Raw genomic sequence first — 17,930 nt, forward strand, 5'->3', positions numbered from 1 at the left:
GCCTCAGCCTCATGAGTAGCAGGGACTACTGGCACCTGCCACCACGCCTGGCTAATTTTCTGTATTTTTAGTAGAGATGAGGTTTCACCGTGTTAACCAGGATGGTCTTGATCTCCTGACTTCGTGATCCGCCTGCCTCAGCCTCCCAAAGTGCCGGGATTACAGGCGTGAGCCACTGTGCCCAGCCACATTTATTACTTTTATAATGAAAACTTAACTTTATTTGTTAAATGGTTATAATGATAACCATTGGGGTAAATACTTATAATAGATATAGGTATGGGATTATTTAAAAATGTTTAAAAAATTATGCCCGGGCTAACAAATGGGGGGTGGGGTGTGGGAGTTATGTAAGTGCTACTTACTAGGCAAAAGTCTTATATGAGTGAAGTTTCTGGTTAATTACACACTGAACACAGAGCTGAATTGTTTAAATCATTTCTTTCCCTTTGAGTCAATTTGTTAAAAAATAACCCTCCAGTTTGGCATGTAATTTCCTTATTGGCGTCTTTCTAATTTACTAGTATGGATCCTTAGAAACCAATAATTTTGATTGCTAAGAGAGCCTCAAAAGTTAATTTACAAGCCTGATTAGGATCATACTTTTAACAAATGAATTTTTACTTTTCAACAAGAGGTTTGTGTAGGTTTACAAATTGACCCATATACACTCACCACATCTTTGCTGAGGGATAAAGAAAGCACTCTTGATATTACTCCAAGTGGGCATCTAGGGGAAGGCAATAAAGGCTTGAACTTTCCAAAAACAATTTCACGATTTGTCTAATATTTAATTTATGCATAAAAGATGGCAGCACAAAACCTTGCTAATCAGGATTCAAACAGAAGATATAGGCAAGGTGAAATGAATCACCAATTTTTCTAAGGATTCACCAGAAACCACTTTCTTCTCCTATCCTTTAAGAAAGCCTTTCTAAAGGGGGATTGGTCACAAGCAAATAAAACTATAGAAACAGGGTTCATAATGGTGAAAAGTTGGCTTGTCTTTCTGGATCTTCTTTTGACTGCATACGGGGCACCCCGTCTCCTCCTCCTCCTCTATCTTATTCATTGAAAAGAGAGGATGGTATCTTGCAAGTATGTGGGCTATCTGAGTTCAAATTCTGGTTCTGCTACTCACTACCTTTGGATATATTAATTGGCCATTCTGAAGTTGGTATTCTGTGTTTAAAATAAAGATAATATTACCTGGCAGCTTAATGAGAGTTTAAAAAAGCAAAAGCACCCAACAATTTTTGTCTGCACCTAATAATTTTTGTCTTCATTAATATATATTCAGTAGGTATCCTTATACTCTGCCTCCTCAACTTGGTATAGATACCCATTTCTCTGAAAGATGGAGCACATTACATTTTATGTGTAATTTTATCCTTCAATATTTGTTTTACCCTAAATTTTTCTCAGCTCTTTTTTTAAATTTTTTTTTTTTTTTGAGAGCACAGTTCAAAAAGAAGGAAAGCCTAGGCATCTTTTGAGATGAGAATAGACTGGCAAGGGAGAACTTCTTGGACCACTATGTGCTGTTGTCTTGGAGTAAACTTAAGTGAAGTTATGTCCTGGCCTATTTCAGAGGTTGCTGGGGACAACATCAAAGACATTTACAAAAAATGCCCTAAATCACTGGTCTTAGGTAAATAGACAGGACCATTCAATAATTCACTCAGTTAAGCACCATTTTTGTGTTAACCACTGTTCTAGGTGCTGGAATGTAACAGTGGGAAAAGCAGAAAAAAAAATCTCTGCCCTTGTGGAGCTTTATGTTCTCAAAGGAGGAGACAAACAGTAGTTATGGTAAATAAGTAAAATATACAGTCTTCAGATGGTGGTCAGCACCATGGAGAAAGATGAAGCAGGAAAGAGGGACTGGCTACACCATTGTGCATGGGAGTGCTATTTTTAAACAATGCAGCCACGAAGTCATAAAAAAATAAACAGGTAACCTTTAAGCATGAACCTGAAATCAGTGAGGGAGAAAAACGTGAGGGAACAGCCAGTGCAAGGGTCCTGGGGTAAGAGAATGCACAATGTGAGGGCAGACCAACAAGGAGGCCGGTGTGACTGGGGCAGAGTAAGCAGGAAGTGGGGGTGTGAAGACACCAGGCAGAGAAGTTACCAGGAATAGATCATGGAAGGCCATTTTGGCCATTACCTGAACTTTGTTTGGTTTTCACTCTGAGTGGTATAAGAAGCTATGAGAGGTAATTAGGCAGAAGATAGGTATCATTTGATTCATGTTTTAAAAGACACATTCTGGCAGCTGTTTTAAGACTAGACTGTAGTGGGACAAGACAGGAACTGTCTGGGGCAACAACAGTATTTGGGGTGAGATACGGTAGTTGCAAAGGTTGGAGAAGTCGCAAGGAGATACTGATGGAACTTCTTACATGTTTCACTGATTTCCTCTTCTGGGAGGGCCAACAATGCCCCAGTTGACCAACAATATGGAAATTAAACCCACTGGCATTTACAGGAAACCCCAAGACCATCTTTTGGGATCTCACTCTTGCTTCCTCTTGGCATGTCTCCTGTGTGATTCTTTGGACATTTTTTCTTTCAGTCACCTCCCACTTCATGAGATTATTTCTTCCCCCACCCTCCCTTCCAGGTAGTTGGGGCTGCCTAACTCAGAGTAGACTCCTTGCAGGAGAAAGCCAGGATTGCAGCTTAATCTGGCTCAGCTCACACCTTTAGGGAAAAGAACTGTCTTTTCTTTGTGTTTCTTTTCCTATACCACCAAACTGGTAAAATATTCTAGGTCAAAAAGACCTTGTGGGCTGGGCGCAGTGGCTCACGCCTGTAATCCCAGCACTCTGGGAGGCCAAGGCAGGTGGATCACCTGAGGTCAGGAGTTCGAGAACAGCCTGGCCAACATAGTGAAACCCCGTCTCAACTAAAAATACAAAAATTAGCCGGGCATAGTGGCAGGTGCCTGTAATCCCAGCTACTCAGGAAGCTGAGGCAAGAGAGTCTCTTGAACCAGGGAGGTGGAGGTTGAGGTGGGCTGAGATCGTACCACTGTACTGTAGCCTGGGGGATAGAGTGAGATTCTGTCTCAAAAAAAAAAAAAAAAAAACACACACACACACACACACAAAAACAAACAAAAAAAACAACCTTATGGAGCAATAATCACAACTGATATGCTATCAATAGGCCACAACCTCTGTGATCATTGAATATCTGATGAGGTCATTGATCTCTGAATATCTGATGAGGTCATGATCACTGGGTATCTGATGAGATCATTGAATATCTGATGAGGGGGAGGAGTGGATCCCCTAGGCAGGAGTAGGGCACAAAAAAGTGGGTATGACTAATAGATACTGTGCCTTTCCCATTTGCTTCCAAAAGATCTGTCTACTGTAAAAATGGAGGGTAAATTCTAAAGCAGTTTTTGTCTCTAAGTGTCTAGCTCCTGGAAGCTTGTTTAGTCTGAGCCTCTGTGCCTTCATCAATTGAATGATGCTGTCTTTGAACCTACCCACATACGTCAAAGACGACCTTGGAGCTCAGAGCTCTGTACATCTGCTTGTTTGCTTGTTCCCTTCCCTAGAGAATACGTGGTAAGGTGAACAGTGTACTTCCCCCAGGAGCCTGCTTCTCATTTTGTAGCCCATTACTAAGCCACTTACAGTAAAGACTCTCAGGAGAGTGTTTTCCTAAAAGGCGTGGACATGAGCTAGTAGAGGCTAAAAATATAGAGTGCTACAGAAAATGTTTAAACCAATGCATAAATAATTGAAAGTTGGAACAATCTACTGAGGTCAGTGGGATGTTTGTAGGTTAGCAGGTAAGGGTTTTGGTATACTCCTAATCATTTGGCCCCAATTCACTAGAACTTCTACTTCTTATCTTAATTTTTAGAATGAGGAAACCTAGCCACTAAGAAGTTAAATACTTTTCTTGAGGTCTTCAAGCTCACAGGTTGTGCAACTGGGTTCTGAATCCAAACAGTTTGACTCTAGATGGTATATCCTTAACCCCAATGCCATTCCATCCCTCAGGACCCCAAACCTAGGTTATCACTGATAGTTTGGAGTTCATAACTCTAAAACAGCATGAGTTTAGTGGAACACTAGTGCCTGGAAGATATTAAGAGATCTTCCCTAAACAGGGTCCCATGGTAAATACATATAGGAAATGCTGAGTGAGATTACACTGAACAGGTTTCCTCGCTACAGAACTTCTCAGAGTCTTTAATAAGTTCATGTGCACTATGGCTCTCTAAAACCTAGATGTGGAATTTTTCAGATATAATGACCCTTGGAATTCTTTTCTGATAAAATACCTACTATCATACAGATTTTGACAGAATATTATTTGGGAAACACTGCTCTAAAGTGTAGTCTAGATTATTTCATTTGTTTTGCCACTTATTTCCTTTAATTTCATTTTATAGGGTCCAGAAATGTGTTGTAAACTGCACAGCTTAAAGGTCTCATCCGTATTTTCATCTATGGCTTGCTTCTCCATTTCATTCACAAAGATGTTGGGAGAGATGTAAACACCCGAGTAGACTATGCACACCACAGTCCCCCTGCTCTGCCAAGCTACTTGTCTTCTGGCGAATGGCTCAACCCCAGCTCTTATTACTCATTGCCATTTTTCTGTAAGTATTCACAAACAATACAAGTCATTCATTCTAGATTTTCATTAAAACAAAAAACAACACTTTAAAATCAAAGCTTTCTACTCTCCCTAGTCTTCCAACATCTTTCTCATCTTCACGCTTTCTCAAAGATTCCTGATGGGGTAAAACAAAACACGCGAAAGGGGTAAAGGAATAAAAATTGTGTGAGCATCTTCTGTGGCCTCAGAGTCACACCAGGCATAGCAAGACCAGTAAGTCAATCACTGGTAGATCTGGGATTTAGATGCCCAATATCAAGCCTATATTCCTCCTACTCTTTATGTCATAACATGGGGCTACTATAATGTTTGGAACCAAAGATATGAATTCTTCTACGGGCAAATAGTGATCTCTTGATTTCTCATAAAACCTTGGCCCCAGATAGCTCCGTGATTCACCCCCTTGTAAGTAACAGATAGGTGATGGGGTGAAGTCACTAGTCCAAGGACAGGGTACCAAGATCTACCAGCCAAGCTTCTCTTGGCTCTCAATGTTTTGTTTCAACATTCCCAGTCTAAAGATCGTTCTCTTTACAACAAAAAGAGATGCAAAATAACTGCTGTGTCATTCTGCTTTCTCATAACAATTGGTTTTTCTCTGATTAAAAAAAATATGAGCCCGGAGGTTTTAGCATAATAGGCCTAGGTCAATTTCTGAAGTCCTACCACCTTGTCTACCTTAGACAAGCTACTGAGTCTCTGAGGTTTAGTTTCCTCCTCTCTAAAATCGGTATGGCATCGCTGACTCCCCACAGCACTGTGATGAGTATTAAATATGACTTAATTCATGTGAAGTGATAACACAGTCTCTCATGCACAGCAAGAACCCCTTCCCGGGCAATAGCTTAGAACAATGGTTCTCATTCCCGACTTGGCATCAGAGTCACCAGTGGAATTAAAAAAAAAAAAAAAATTCAAGAACAAACAAAAATCCAAAACACATGAAAAAATGACTGAAAGTATTGATTATATCAGAATTTTAAATTTCAATATGACAAATTATACCATAAACCCAAGTAAAATGAGAAAGACTGGGAGAAAATCTTTGTAACATACATAACAGTATTCAGAGTATATAAAATGTCAAAAAATTGGTAAGAAAAAGGCACATTTGCCACAAAAAATACAATGTGTAGACAAATCACAATTTACAAAAAGACAAATTATAAATGTTATGAAATATGACCTACATCTCACTAATAGTCAAAAAAATGAACATTAAATCAACAAATTACCACATTTCACTCATTATATTGTTCAAGATTAAAGGCAATAATAAGCATATATTCTTAAATGTATAGAGAAATGAGTATTCTCATGTTGAACCAGTGGGAGTATAAATTCTTACAGGACATTTGGAGAAAAACTTTGTAGTTCTGATTAAAACTAAAAATGTCCATATCCTACGACCAGATTCCACTTCTAGGTATCTACCCTAAAGAAATTTTTGCATATTACTTACCAAAAAAATTGAACAAAATACTGCAGAATTGTCTGTGACTATAGAAACTAGAAAACACCATGGATGCCAAAAATAGAGGGATGATAAATAAAATATGATACACAGATATTAAGAACTATACTTCAGAGGTTAAAAGTTATGAACCTGATCTATATGTATCAACATGTATACATTTTTTAAATGTTGCATTCACAAAATATATATATAGTAATTCTTACTTAACAGTTAATAAATATTCTGAGGGCGCATTAAGTGATTTACTCTTTAGATCACATGCATTAGGTGATTTAATCTTTAGAACTACCCTATGAAGCAGATACGATTACTATTTCCATTTTACAGATGAGGAACTGAGGCACAGAGAAGTCAAGCGACCCTCTCTAAGCCACAGCCCTGCATCCATGGAGTCCATCCTCTTGTCCACTCCATTGTGCTTACTGAAAGAGGCTGCAGACCAATGTGCATAGCATGACACTTGTCAATAACAACATACTTTTCCAAAGGACTGGAAGGAAATATGCTAAACTCATAATGATGCTGTCTTGGCTAGAAAGTTTGTAGAATTAGAATGATCAGGATAGAGGAGAGATGAGAAAAGACTGTAGCTTTATCTTCTAATTTTTTTCTTAAGAAATGATATGTTAATTTGTAATATTTGAAACTGCAATGACACAGGAAAAAATGAAAGTGATATGTCAAAATGTTAACAGCGGTTGATAATAGATGGAAGGAATATTAGTAGTTAATTGTCTTGCATTTAAACGCATTTTTCAATATGAAAGAAAAAATACCCAGAGACAGGTACTTTTGCCCCCTCCCCCCAAGAATGAGAGACTGGGACCAGGATATTTGCATTTTTAAAAAAACTCCAGAGTGATTCAGATGTTCAGGGATAGCTGTATTTGGCAGAGGTGTGGGGTGTAATAGAAAGATCATGGGCTTCGGAATCTGAGATTCAGAGTTCAATGCCATTTCCACTGCACATTAGCTGTGTGATCTTGAGCAAATTACTCAACTGCTCTGAACCTCAGTTCCCTCATCCATAAAGTGAGAGTACCACCTTCACTTAGTTTAATGCGGATTAAATGAAGAGTCATATGTGCCCAGCTCATTGCATAATGCGGTTCCACAAATACTAGAATTTGATTCTCTCTCTTAACGCAGCATCTTTTTCCTTCTTTTCTTTTTTTTTTTTTTTTTTTGTGGGGAGAGAGGGGGCGGACAGAGTCTCACTCTGTTGCCCAGGCTGGAGTGCAGTGGGGTGATCTTAGCTAACTTCAAACTCTGCCTCCTGGGTTCAAGCGATTCTCATGCCTCAGCCACCTTAGTAGCTGGGATTACAAGTATGCGCCATCACGCCCAGATAATTTTTGTATTTTTAGTAGTGATGGGGATTTGCCATTTTGGCCAGGCTGGTTTGAACTCCTGGCCTCAAGTGATCTGCCCTCCTTGGCCTTCCAAAGTGCTGGGATTACAGGTGTGAGCCACCATGCCCAGCCTTAACTCAGCACTTTGAGTGATTGTAACATTTTGCCAGGCTGTTACTAAGGCGAGAAGTATACTGGCCTATACAATTTCTACAGCAACTTCTGAAGTATGTTTGGAAAAAAAAAAAAAATCAATACTCACTGACAACCCTTCTTCAATCACCCAATACAGTGACCTCTGTTTCCTCTTCTGTAAAATGGGTGTAATAACATCACTTACTGACCTGTGCAGTTGAGATTCTGGATAATGCTTCAGAGAGTTCACCCAGAGTTCACATACATGCATGCGCCCCCCTCCCTACCACCCCCCGCAGCCCCGACACACACACACACACACAAACACACATGTCTTGAGTGCATTCCATCCAATTCTGGTAATTTAGATACTTGTCGTTTATTTATTAGGTTGAAAACGTTCTGTTCATTTACTATTATTTAATCTATTAACTCTGACTTAGGCCTAAGGGGCAACCTCTCAAAGAGAAAATGCTGATTATCTAATATAAAAGCTAAGAAGTTACATAGGTGCATTTTACAGATATATTCTTTCTCATGGACAGTTTGTTGCTCAGAAAATGCTGTCTCTCTTCTCTACACCCATTGCTCGCTTGCTCTCACTCAGACATACGTTCTCCTCCCCCAGGTTTAATTTTTTAACGCAATTTTTAAAGAATAATTTTGATTTATGAAAAAATAGAAATGATAGCACAGAGAGTTTCCACATAACCTGGACTCAGTCTCCCCCATTATGAACATCTTACATTAATGTGGAACATAGGTTACAATTAATGAACCAATATTGATGCACGTTATAAACCAAAGACCATACTTTATTCAAATTTCTTTAGTTTATATCTAAAGTCCTTTGTCTGTTCTAGGATCCCATTCAAGATACCACGTTACATTTAGTCCTCATGTCTCTTTTTTTTTTTTTTTTTTTGAGACAGAGTTTCACTCTCGCTGCTCAGGCTGGAGTGCAATGGCGTGATCTCAGCTTTCTGCAACCTCTGTCTCCCTGGTTCAAGCAATTCTCCTGCCTCAGCCTCCCAAGTAGCTGCCACCATGCCCAGCTAATTTTTTGTGTTTTTAGTAAAGACCGGGTTTCACCATGTTGGCCAGGCTGGTCTTAAACGCCTGACCTCAGGTGATACTCCCGCCTCAGCCTCTCAAAGTGCTGGGATTACAGACGTGAGCCACCATGCCTGGCCCTAGTCTTCATGCCTCTTTAAGCTCTGCTCGGCTGTGACAGTCGCTCAGACAGTACTTGTTTTTGATGACCCTGAGAGTTTTCAGGAGTAATGGTCATGTATTTTGGATAATGTTCCTCAATTAGGATTCATTTGATTTTTTTCTCTCATGGTTAGACGGAGGTTATGGATTGTGTGGAGGAAGACCACAGGGGTAATGTGCCATTTTCATCCTACCAAGAATGCATACCATCAACATGACATCGCTGATGATGTTAATTTTAATTTTAATTTTTTTTTACTATTAAGGAAAGGTTTGTTTTAATATTCAGTTTCTTTTTGAATAATGTTGATTTTGGTCACATGGCTGAGGTGTCCTTGTCATATTTCTCCACTGTAAAGAAACTCTTCTCCCCCTTCCATGTGGTACTTTTTGGAAAAAAAGTCACTATAAAAACCCACTACTTAAATTATTTGGAACTCTAAATAGGAGATCTATCTTTTCTCTACTTATTCATAAATTCGATCACAAGATTTAATTATATTTAAAAACTCAGGGTAAAAATTAATTGGCCCTGGCTGGTAGCTCACGCCTGTAATCCCAGCACTTTGCGAGGCCAAGGCAGGCAGATGACTTGAGTCCAGGAGTTCCAGATCAGCTTGGGCAACATGGTGAAACCCTGTCTCTACTAAAATTATAAAAATTAGCTGGGCATGGTGGCATGTGACTGTAGTCCCAGCTACTGGGGAGGCTGAGGCATGAGAATCGCCTGAACCTGGGAGGCGGAGGTTGCAGTGAGCTGAGATTGCACCACTACACTCCAGCCTGGGTGACAGAGTAAGACTCTGTCTCAAAAAAAAAAAAAAAATTAATTGGCTCAAAAAGTGAAAAGATACTTTTAAAATATTTTTTTAACTTAAAAAAATTTATTAAGGTAAAAAAATTTTCTTTAGATTGAATTTCATTCTTAATTGAACACAACGTATATAAAACTCAGGTTCTGTTGAGGATATAAACATGACTGAGACAAGGTTCTCTTCTTGAAGAAACCATCCTCAGGACTAGACATAATGTATATGCTGAGCACGCAAGGAAGTGCTGCAGCTAAAAGTAAGAAGTGCTTTGGGAACACTGAGAAGATTGTAATTAATTCAAGGAAAGCTTGATAAAAGAGGTCTGAGGTCAGGGCCAGCTTCTGGGATGTGCAACCAGTGTCATACCACAGGAATCATACTTGGGGTTTCATGTTCTTTGCAACCTCCTTGAAATTCCTTTTTTTTTTTTTTTTTTGAGATGGAGTCTTGCTCTGTCACCCAGGCTAGAGTGCAGTGGCACGATCCGGGCTCACTGCAAGCTCTGCCTCCCGGGTTCACGCCATTCTCCTGCCTCGGCCTCCCAAATAGGTGGGACTACAGGCACCCACCACCACGCCGGGCTAATTTTTTGTATTTTTAGTAGAGACGGGGTTTCACCATGTTAGCCAGGATGGTCTCGATCTCCTGACCTTGTGATCCGTCAGCCTCAGCCTCCCAAAGTGCTGGGATTACAGGCGTGAGTTGAAATTCTTAATAATGACTTTTCAATTTGTGTTTCATAAGCAAAGTCCAATGGGACAATAAAGCACATGCTGGGTATTTGGAGACTCAGCTCATGTGTAATCACACCATTTGCCCTCTCCTTACCTTCTCAGCCATGGTTCTAAGGGGTTGCTTTCAAGCACGTTGGTCCTCTGGACCCACGCGGCCTTCCCCTCCCTGGCCTTACCTCACCACCACTACTGCCCTTTGCCCAGAGTCATGACCAGGAGGCATGGGCTTTGGGGGGAAGTTTATATTCTGCTGCCACTCTCCGCCAACCCTGGGAGATCTGGCAGGGGATTTGGTGGGTGATTTGGCTTCAGGCAAGCTTCCTTTCCATTCTCCATCCAGAGGTTACAATCTCTTGGGGGATAGCTCATCACTGTGGGTTTGTGCAGCAGGCCCACGGAAATGGAAGATGGATTTCCCCATCCTTGGTAGGGGCTTGGCTGTCAGCCCAGCCCTGGCTGGAAAGGGAACCCAGCAGTTAGAGGGCCAAGGTGCCCAGGAGAGGAGAGCACAACTAAATGGCAAATCAAAAACACCATAACAGGACATGAGAGAGACCACAGAAGAAAGGACAAAGTTATATATTTTAGTGCTTTTAACAGCATTATTTCCTGTTATTGAGGAAGAGACCCCACGTTTTCATTTTGCACTGCGCCCTGCAAACTATGAAGCCCGTTCTGTCTGGGGCAGTACTGAATAGCAGTTAAGAGTGTATGTAGGTTCTAGACTCAGAATGCCTGGGTTTAAATGATTTCTTCAGTATTTACTAGCTGTTTGACCTTGGGCACATTTACCTAACCCCTGTAAGCATCAGTTTCTATCTCTGAAAAATGGGGGCAGAAATAGCTCCTACCTCATGTTATTTTCATTAGACTGAATAAGATCATGTCTATAAAGCTACCTTTTACTGAGATAACTTCTCATGCTCTGCCTTCCCTCCCCAGCTACTCAGAATATTTGCTTCCCCTGTTAGATCCTAAAGGAGGCAGTTTCTCTTCCTTACAATTTCTATGTGTCCCCCATCTTCCTCCCCACCCACAGTGTTGAGAACATCTTAGGTTTTCACAAGATATCTAATCGTATCCAGTCATGCCCCAAAAGGATTTGTTGATTGCATGCCCAAACACACTGAGCACTAAGTATGTGCACGGCCCTGACCAATGTGCTACCCCTGCCTCCCAATCAGCTAGAGAGGTCACAGGAATCTTAGCATAAAGCAATGTATTTTCAGGTGGGACAAAATCCCAGCAAAAATATTAGCATAGTACTCGGAAGGAATCTGGATGAGGAAACCTATTTGGAGTTCTGTGAAGTTTGGCTGCCCAGCAAACATCCAAATCAACATTTCCTAAATTCTGTTCCCAGATGCGAATACGTGTTCTTAAAATAAAAAGGATCCACAGTCAAGTAAGTTTGGAAAATAATACATACATTTCTCTCTGTAAACAACTTAATATAATTAGTTTTATAGACTCTAAAAGTCCTATAATAGAGAAATCAGGTAACATAATATGCCCGAGCTTCCCAAGTTTATTAATTATGGAACCACTTTAATCATAAGACATTTACCAATGTCTTGAAGAACATTAGCTATTTTCTAAAGCATAGTTTTGGGTTAAGCTACTTGAAGAAAGGGATGGTGTCTTGCATATTATTTTACACTTATACATAGAAGACAATCAATATTAATTTAGTGAATAAAAGAATTAATATTTATTTCTTGTTTTCTCTACTCTTTAACTGTAATCACATGTGACACATGTGATTACATGTTATGTGAAATGTAATCACGTGTCACATATGATTATAGTTAATCATGCCTAATCGCACATATGATTACGCATTTTACAAAACACATTATTTCATCACAAAGTTCCTGTTGAAACTGACAAGGCACATATTATCAGCACTATATTATGAATGGAAAAACTGAAGCTCAGAGACATTGAGTGACTTAACTAAGGTCACACAGTTGGTTAATGTAAAAACTTGAGCTCAAATTCAAATCTGCCTGTTCCAGATGCTGTGTTCTTTTCATTGCATCTAACTAGAAAAGAACATGGAAGTTTGCTACGACATTATCGAAGACAAACATGATTGTAGCACTGACCTCAAATAAGCGCAATACTTTGGCCAATGCACCAACTTCTTCTTTGAGTGAGAAGATCAGTGATATGGCACCATTTTGATTGCAGTTGTCTTCAATATAGCTTGTTTCCTACAGGATAAGATGTATTTGTTTAAAACATTTTCCACAGTTTAGCAATTCATTCCTGTTAAACCTCCATGGACAAAGCAAGCATGAACTCTTTCTTCCAGTTAAATCTTGCAATACAATGAGCTATATATATTCCATACAGAAATATGTAGTGTGGTGGAAAATAAGTAAGTCCAGGGCAATTAAATGATCAATGATGCTACTGGGTCAGTTATCAACTTAAGGAATCTTCAATTATTCATTGATGTCACCATTCAATCCTGTAAATTCAATACCTTTTATTGAGCAACTACTAGGTTCCAGGCACTATTTGGGCTCTGAGAAATTTAAAGATGAATAAGACAATGCTCTATCTTTTAGGAGCTCACAATCTAACTTAATAGACACATATATAACAAACTGAAAGATCCTTAGAGGTGATATAATATGGTTTATAAAATGTCCCAGAAAGACATTGAGAAATACAGTGTGGAAAGTACTAAAAATGGAACATGCACAGGCTTTTGAATCGTAAGACCTGGATTGGAATCCTCTCTCTTTCATTTTCCAGGTGGACTACTTTGGGCATATCATTCAGCTTTCTTAGTTTTCTCATCCGTGAAAGCATGCTAATAACAAGCTCTGTCAAAACAGTATTCAGAGGATGAAAAAAGGAAAAGAATAGTTTAAAAAGAATATTGAGAAATATATAAAAATGATGGAAAATTATAAATACACAAAAATGACCTCTTGACCTTTGGCAAAGATCTCAGGAAGCATTAACTTGCTCCCATATGCTGAGATCTGAGACATCCAATTGTTGAAAAAGAGTCACAAAATCCATGAAAGTACACAAATAATCTATCAGAAAATAAACTTAGTCTTAAACTAAATCTCAAAGAATGTCCAGGATCTAGCACTTACTACATGCATGTGACAGAAAACCAAGGTTGGGGTTAGGGCTGACATTCCAGAGTTTGCTAAATCATTAGCCTAAGTTGAAAAATAATACATAAAATTCTATGTGTGTCCACAATAAGCAGCAGGTACCTAAAACTGGGAAGAAAAAAATTTGCAGAACAATTACTCTCTTGTAAGCAAGTTAATGAAATTAATGGAATAGATGTTACATCATCTCAATGAGAGAAGGCTGTGTTAGGAAACTCTTAGTGACTCAGAATAACAAGCCCTGCATGAATACTGATGACCCTTAGCAAAAAAATTCTTTCAATTCAGAAAATTCAGATTTTTGCCAAAACATCCCATGAAACTGAGGTGTGAAGGAAAAAACAAATTTATCAGCAAGAGTGATTTTAGGGAGCTTCAAATGAAATGGAAGACTAAACTGTTAAATATCCCATTTTGATCATGATGTTATCTTTCTAAAAAACCTTATTTATTTAGAGCCTATATAAACATTTATTTAGAGCCTATAATTTCTGGATATTATAATAAGCACTTGATTTGGATTATCTCATGTAATTTGGCAACAACCTAAGAGGTAGGTTTTATTAGGTACCAAGTGCCCCCTTTTATTGATGACAAGATTAAGGCTTAGAGAGGTTAAGGAACTTGCCTATAGTTACACAGTTAGCAGTGGAGCCAGGATCGGAACCCAGGTCATTTGATCTCTGCATACTGTCCATGAATCACAATCTCTTGCAGCCTCTATTCCTCTTCCCCCTTTTAAACCCTGCCAGAGAGGTACAGATGAGTCTCTGACTTAAGTCTTCTTCCTACCAAAGAATACTGAGCCTTCTTCTTTCCAGTTTCCTTGAAATGACAAAAGATATTCCTGTCTCTAGTTCACTTGGCAGCACTCCTTTCTCCTGTTGGCTTCCAAGAAAAGTAAGATATTTCTGATACACTTCCACAGATGCCACTTTTGACTAGGGCAATTCAGACTTGAATGTACCTGGGCTTGAAGTTGAGTCACCCCCCAAACCCCACCCCACTCCAATGTGTGTTCAGCCAATCACAAGTCTGATCTCGTCTTCTCCAGAAATGCCTCTGGGCATCAGGTCCTTTCTTCCCACTGCCATCACCTGAATCCATTTCTTAGTGGCCTGCATCGATCCAGCCTGACATTTTTACTCGTGTCCTTCTACTTAGAATCCCTCAAACGCTCCATCCCCATGGCTTCTTGCTGATGTTTGGCAGTTTCTGTGGTACCGAATCTCTGGAGGCCCACCTACAGGAACCTCCTTTCCAGCCAAGCTGCTTTCTTTCTTGCCTTTTTAGCTCCTCATTAGAGTATTCACCAAATTCCCCTTTCCAAGATCTCACCTTCCTTAACGGCTCTTTTGGGTCTCAATTCTCTTAGGAAATGTTTGTTCCCCTCAGCCCAGGTGCACAATCACTTCTTTATCTATGCTTTCCACTTGGCATTTGATGCCCACATGGTACTTCATAATAATTGACTCACAGAAATTGATTTGTCCTTAGTGCTCATCTAGTTAAACTCCCTCACATTACAGATGGGGAAAACTTAGAGCCAAAGGGAGAAAATAACTCACCTGAGGCCACATAGGTAGTGGAGGCTGGTCAAGAACTCAGGTTCCTAATTATCAATTTTTCTACATAATTCCCTTTGCTATGGACGTAATATGGGAATTTAGTCCTGTTTCTTGCAAAGTAAAAGATTTACTCTGGTCCAGTCACCAGACAGTTAGTCAATACCACTCCTAACAGCCTATATTTCACCATGCTGATCCCCCTTCACTTGCTCCATTTCTCTCCATACACTTTGTAAATCAGTGTTTCTCAATGAGTGTTCCTTGGATCTTGACTCCAAAATTACAGGTGATTCCTTCTTAGAATGTAGTTCCCTGGGCTGTACCTAAACCTGTTGAATCAAGTTGTCTTAGAATATGCCATTTCAAAACCATCCCAGGTGATTCTTAACCATAGAAAATTTTGGAACCATTGATATATATACAGCCTATTTTTTTTTAATTATAACTTTTCCCTAACAAGACACTACTTTGTTTGTTATTAATATAATTTGTGGATTCTCAATCTTCTAAGTGCTCTATAAAGAACTTTAAACCCCTATGCTTTCCTGATGAGATCCCTGCCCCTAACCCCTTCCCACAGTTGTGGGGACCGTATTGCCAGCAGCACCAAAACTATGTGCAGGATGGAGCCAGGACCTGTTCTGGGATCACTCTGACTCTCACGCTGTTCCTCTGTACAATAAGTTCTGTCTCCTAAGAGCCATGTACTCTTTCCATAAGAAGTTTTTTTTTTTTTTAAGGATTCAAAAAAAAAATCAGTCCTAAGTTCTGCAGTCTTTCTAGTTATGTTAACGTTAACATTAACCATTCTTTTCTCTCCAGCCTCCCTGTTTTCTACTGAGAACTCTTCTCCCTAATCCTACAGATGACAGGGGCCTGCAGACTCACATTATTTCCCGGGCCTGGGCTTTATGACTGAATCTCAAGAGTCCAGGAGCAGACTTCCTCCCATGGGTAAATATGTAGGTCACATTAAAGAATGTATTCTCCAATTCTTCACCTCAAGAAAATGCCAACAAATCCTGGAGAATGGAATATACCTTGGGCATTATTTCCAAGTCACATTTAAGGTTCTTTCACATTCCATGCCCAGGGCTAACTTTTGGTCATTTTCCTCTCTGCTTAGTTTCTGCCTCCCCTGGTCTGAGTAAGTTTCTGTCTGAATTCTCTTCATGCCTCATCTTCTTCCCAAAATGAAAAGAGGATAGTTACTCACAATTTTGCCATTTTGATACCTTGCTGAGAGCACTTTATAAATATTACAAAAGAAATCTAGAAGGACTCCACATCCCATCCCAGATCATTAGGGACCAGCCCCTTCAGTGTACAGAAGAGTAAACAGACAACAGAGAGGGACAGTAACTTGTCCAAAGACACACAGCTAATTGGTGGCAGTTCTGGAGGCCAGATCCCCAACCCCCTAAAGCAGTGGTCATCCATTCCTGTGAAAGCCACCGAGGACAGATGTTCTCCCACTTAGAAACAACTGTTGAGGACATTTGTCTGTTGACTTCCTGGACATTCTCATCAGCTTCCAATGAATTCAGACTTCTTACTGAGCTTATGAAACCAGGAAGCACCAGCAGTCTTCAGATCTCTTTCTCTGGAGGCCCAAATTCCCCTAACTGAGCAGCTCAGGCTGCCGTGGCTCACCTGTTCAAAGTCAGAGAGTTTCCTGCCCAAGCCTGGGTTTTCCAGGACCGCAGTGGACATGCTGGCTCCCCGGGAGTGAGGTCTCTGGCTTTTTAGGGCCTCAGGTACAGGCAGGTTTGCAAACAGCACGTGGGGCTGAAGGTTTTAACCTCGCACTAGGCAGGAGAAGAGAGTTACAAAGGGTGTCTCTTGCGCGGTGCATCTCCGCACAGTAACGCCCCTCGTGGGCGTTGTCCTGACGCAGGAGGCCAGGGCAGCCTGCCCGATGCTCCAGGTCACCTGCCCAGGACGGGCCGGAGGGGAGGGGCTGAGGGAGGGTGTGGGGGACGCAGGAGGCACCACTTCGCTGCCCGCCCTGGGTAATGGGAAGAAGCCAGGGAGCGACGGGCCACCCAAGCCCCGTTGATTAGACAGGTTTAGGCACTTCCGGGACTCTCAGAAGCCTGGGAACGGGGTTCTCTGCAATTGGGCTAAGCCTGCGACCGTCTGGTATAACAATTATATGAATAATCCGCCCCGCCTTACCCCCAGCTGAAACAGTCAGGATTCTCATTTAGATTTTTGTTGTTGTTTTCCCTTCTGTTAACCTCTAAGCACACTGCCTTGCTGTGCGCTGACGTCAGAAAACTACAGCTAGAGGGCACGTGAACGCTGAGCACAGCAGGTAAAGAGCAAATGTAAGAGCGATCTGGGTTTAAATCCAGCCTGGTGTTCTCCAGCTATTCGCACAACTGCTCCTGAAGCTCGGAAAAGAGGGTGGTAGAGCCACCTTGCTGGAAGGTTTTAAGAATAGGAATAAAGAAATGCATTAAAGTTTAGTACAGTTCTTCCACATAAACACTCAGTAAATGGAAGATATTGTTTAAAAGCAAATCCACATAAATTTGACAATAATTACTGAGACCTGTACCGTGTGTTTGGTGGTGTTCTAGTCTTTGGGAATACAGCAATGAACAAAACAGACTCTGCCTCCCCAGCCATGCTGCCATTCTGGTGGGCAGAAAATAAACATATAAATAAGTTTAGGTAGGGCTAAGTCTTTTGAAGAAAGTAAAGTAGGGGGATGGTCTATGAGTGAGCTGGTGGGTTTTGGCCAGTGGTCTTCAAATAGTCGGGAAGACGCCATTAACTACACTTTTAGAGAAGACTGAGGGTGAGGCATTACTGACCAGCAGGTAAAACAAAGTATAA

At 40.5% G+C, this 17,930-nt stretch overlaps 1 protein-coding gene across 1 annotated transcript in view; it reads right to left on the reverse strand.

The window, feature by feature from the left end:
* Nucleotides 1-17,123, reverse strand: part of PAH (phenylalanine hydroxylase) — a 78,950-nt gene extending 61,827 nt beyond the window's left edge. Inside the window, exons 1-2 of the mRNA XM_004053779.5 lie at nucleotides 16,740-17,123; nucleotides 12,484-12,591 (exon numbers count right to left, since the gene is read on the reverse strand). Of these exons, the coding sequence (XP_004053827.1) occupies nucleotides 12,484-12,591; nucleotides 16,740-16,799 (168 nt within the window). The 5' untranslated portion in view covers nucleotides 16,800-17,123. The remainder of the gene's footprint in view (nucleotides 1-12,483; nucleotides 12,592-16,739) is intronic.
* Between the last annotated feature and the right edge of the window lie 807 nt (nucleotides 17,124-17,930).

The sequence above is a fragment of the Gorilla gorilla genome, chromosome 10 (genome assembly GCF_029281585.2).
Source record: "Gorilla gorilla gorilla isolate KB3781 chromosome 10, NHGRI_mGorGor1-v2.1_pri, whole genome shotgun sequence".
NCBI classification, from domain to species: domain Eukaryota; kingdom Metazoa; phylum Chordata; class Mammalia; order Primates; family Hominidae; genus Gorilla; species Gorilla gorilla.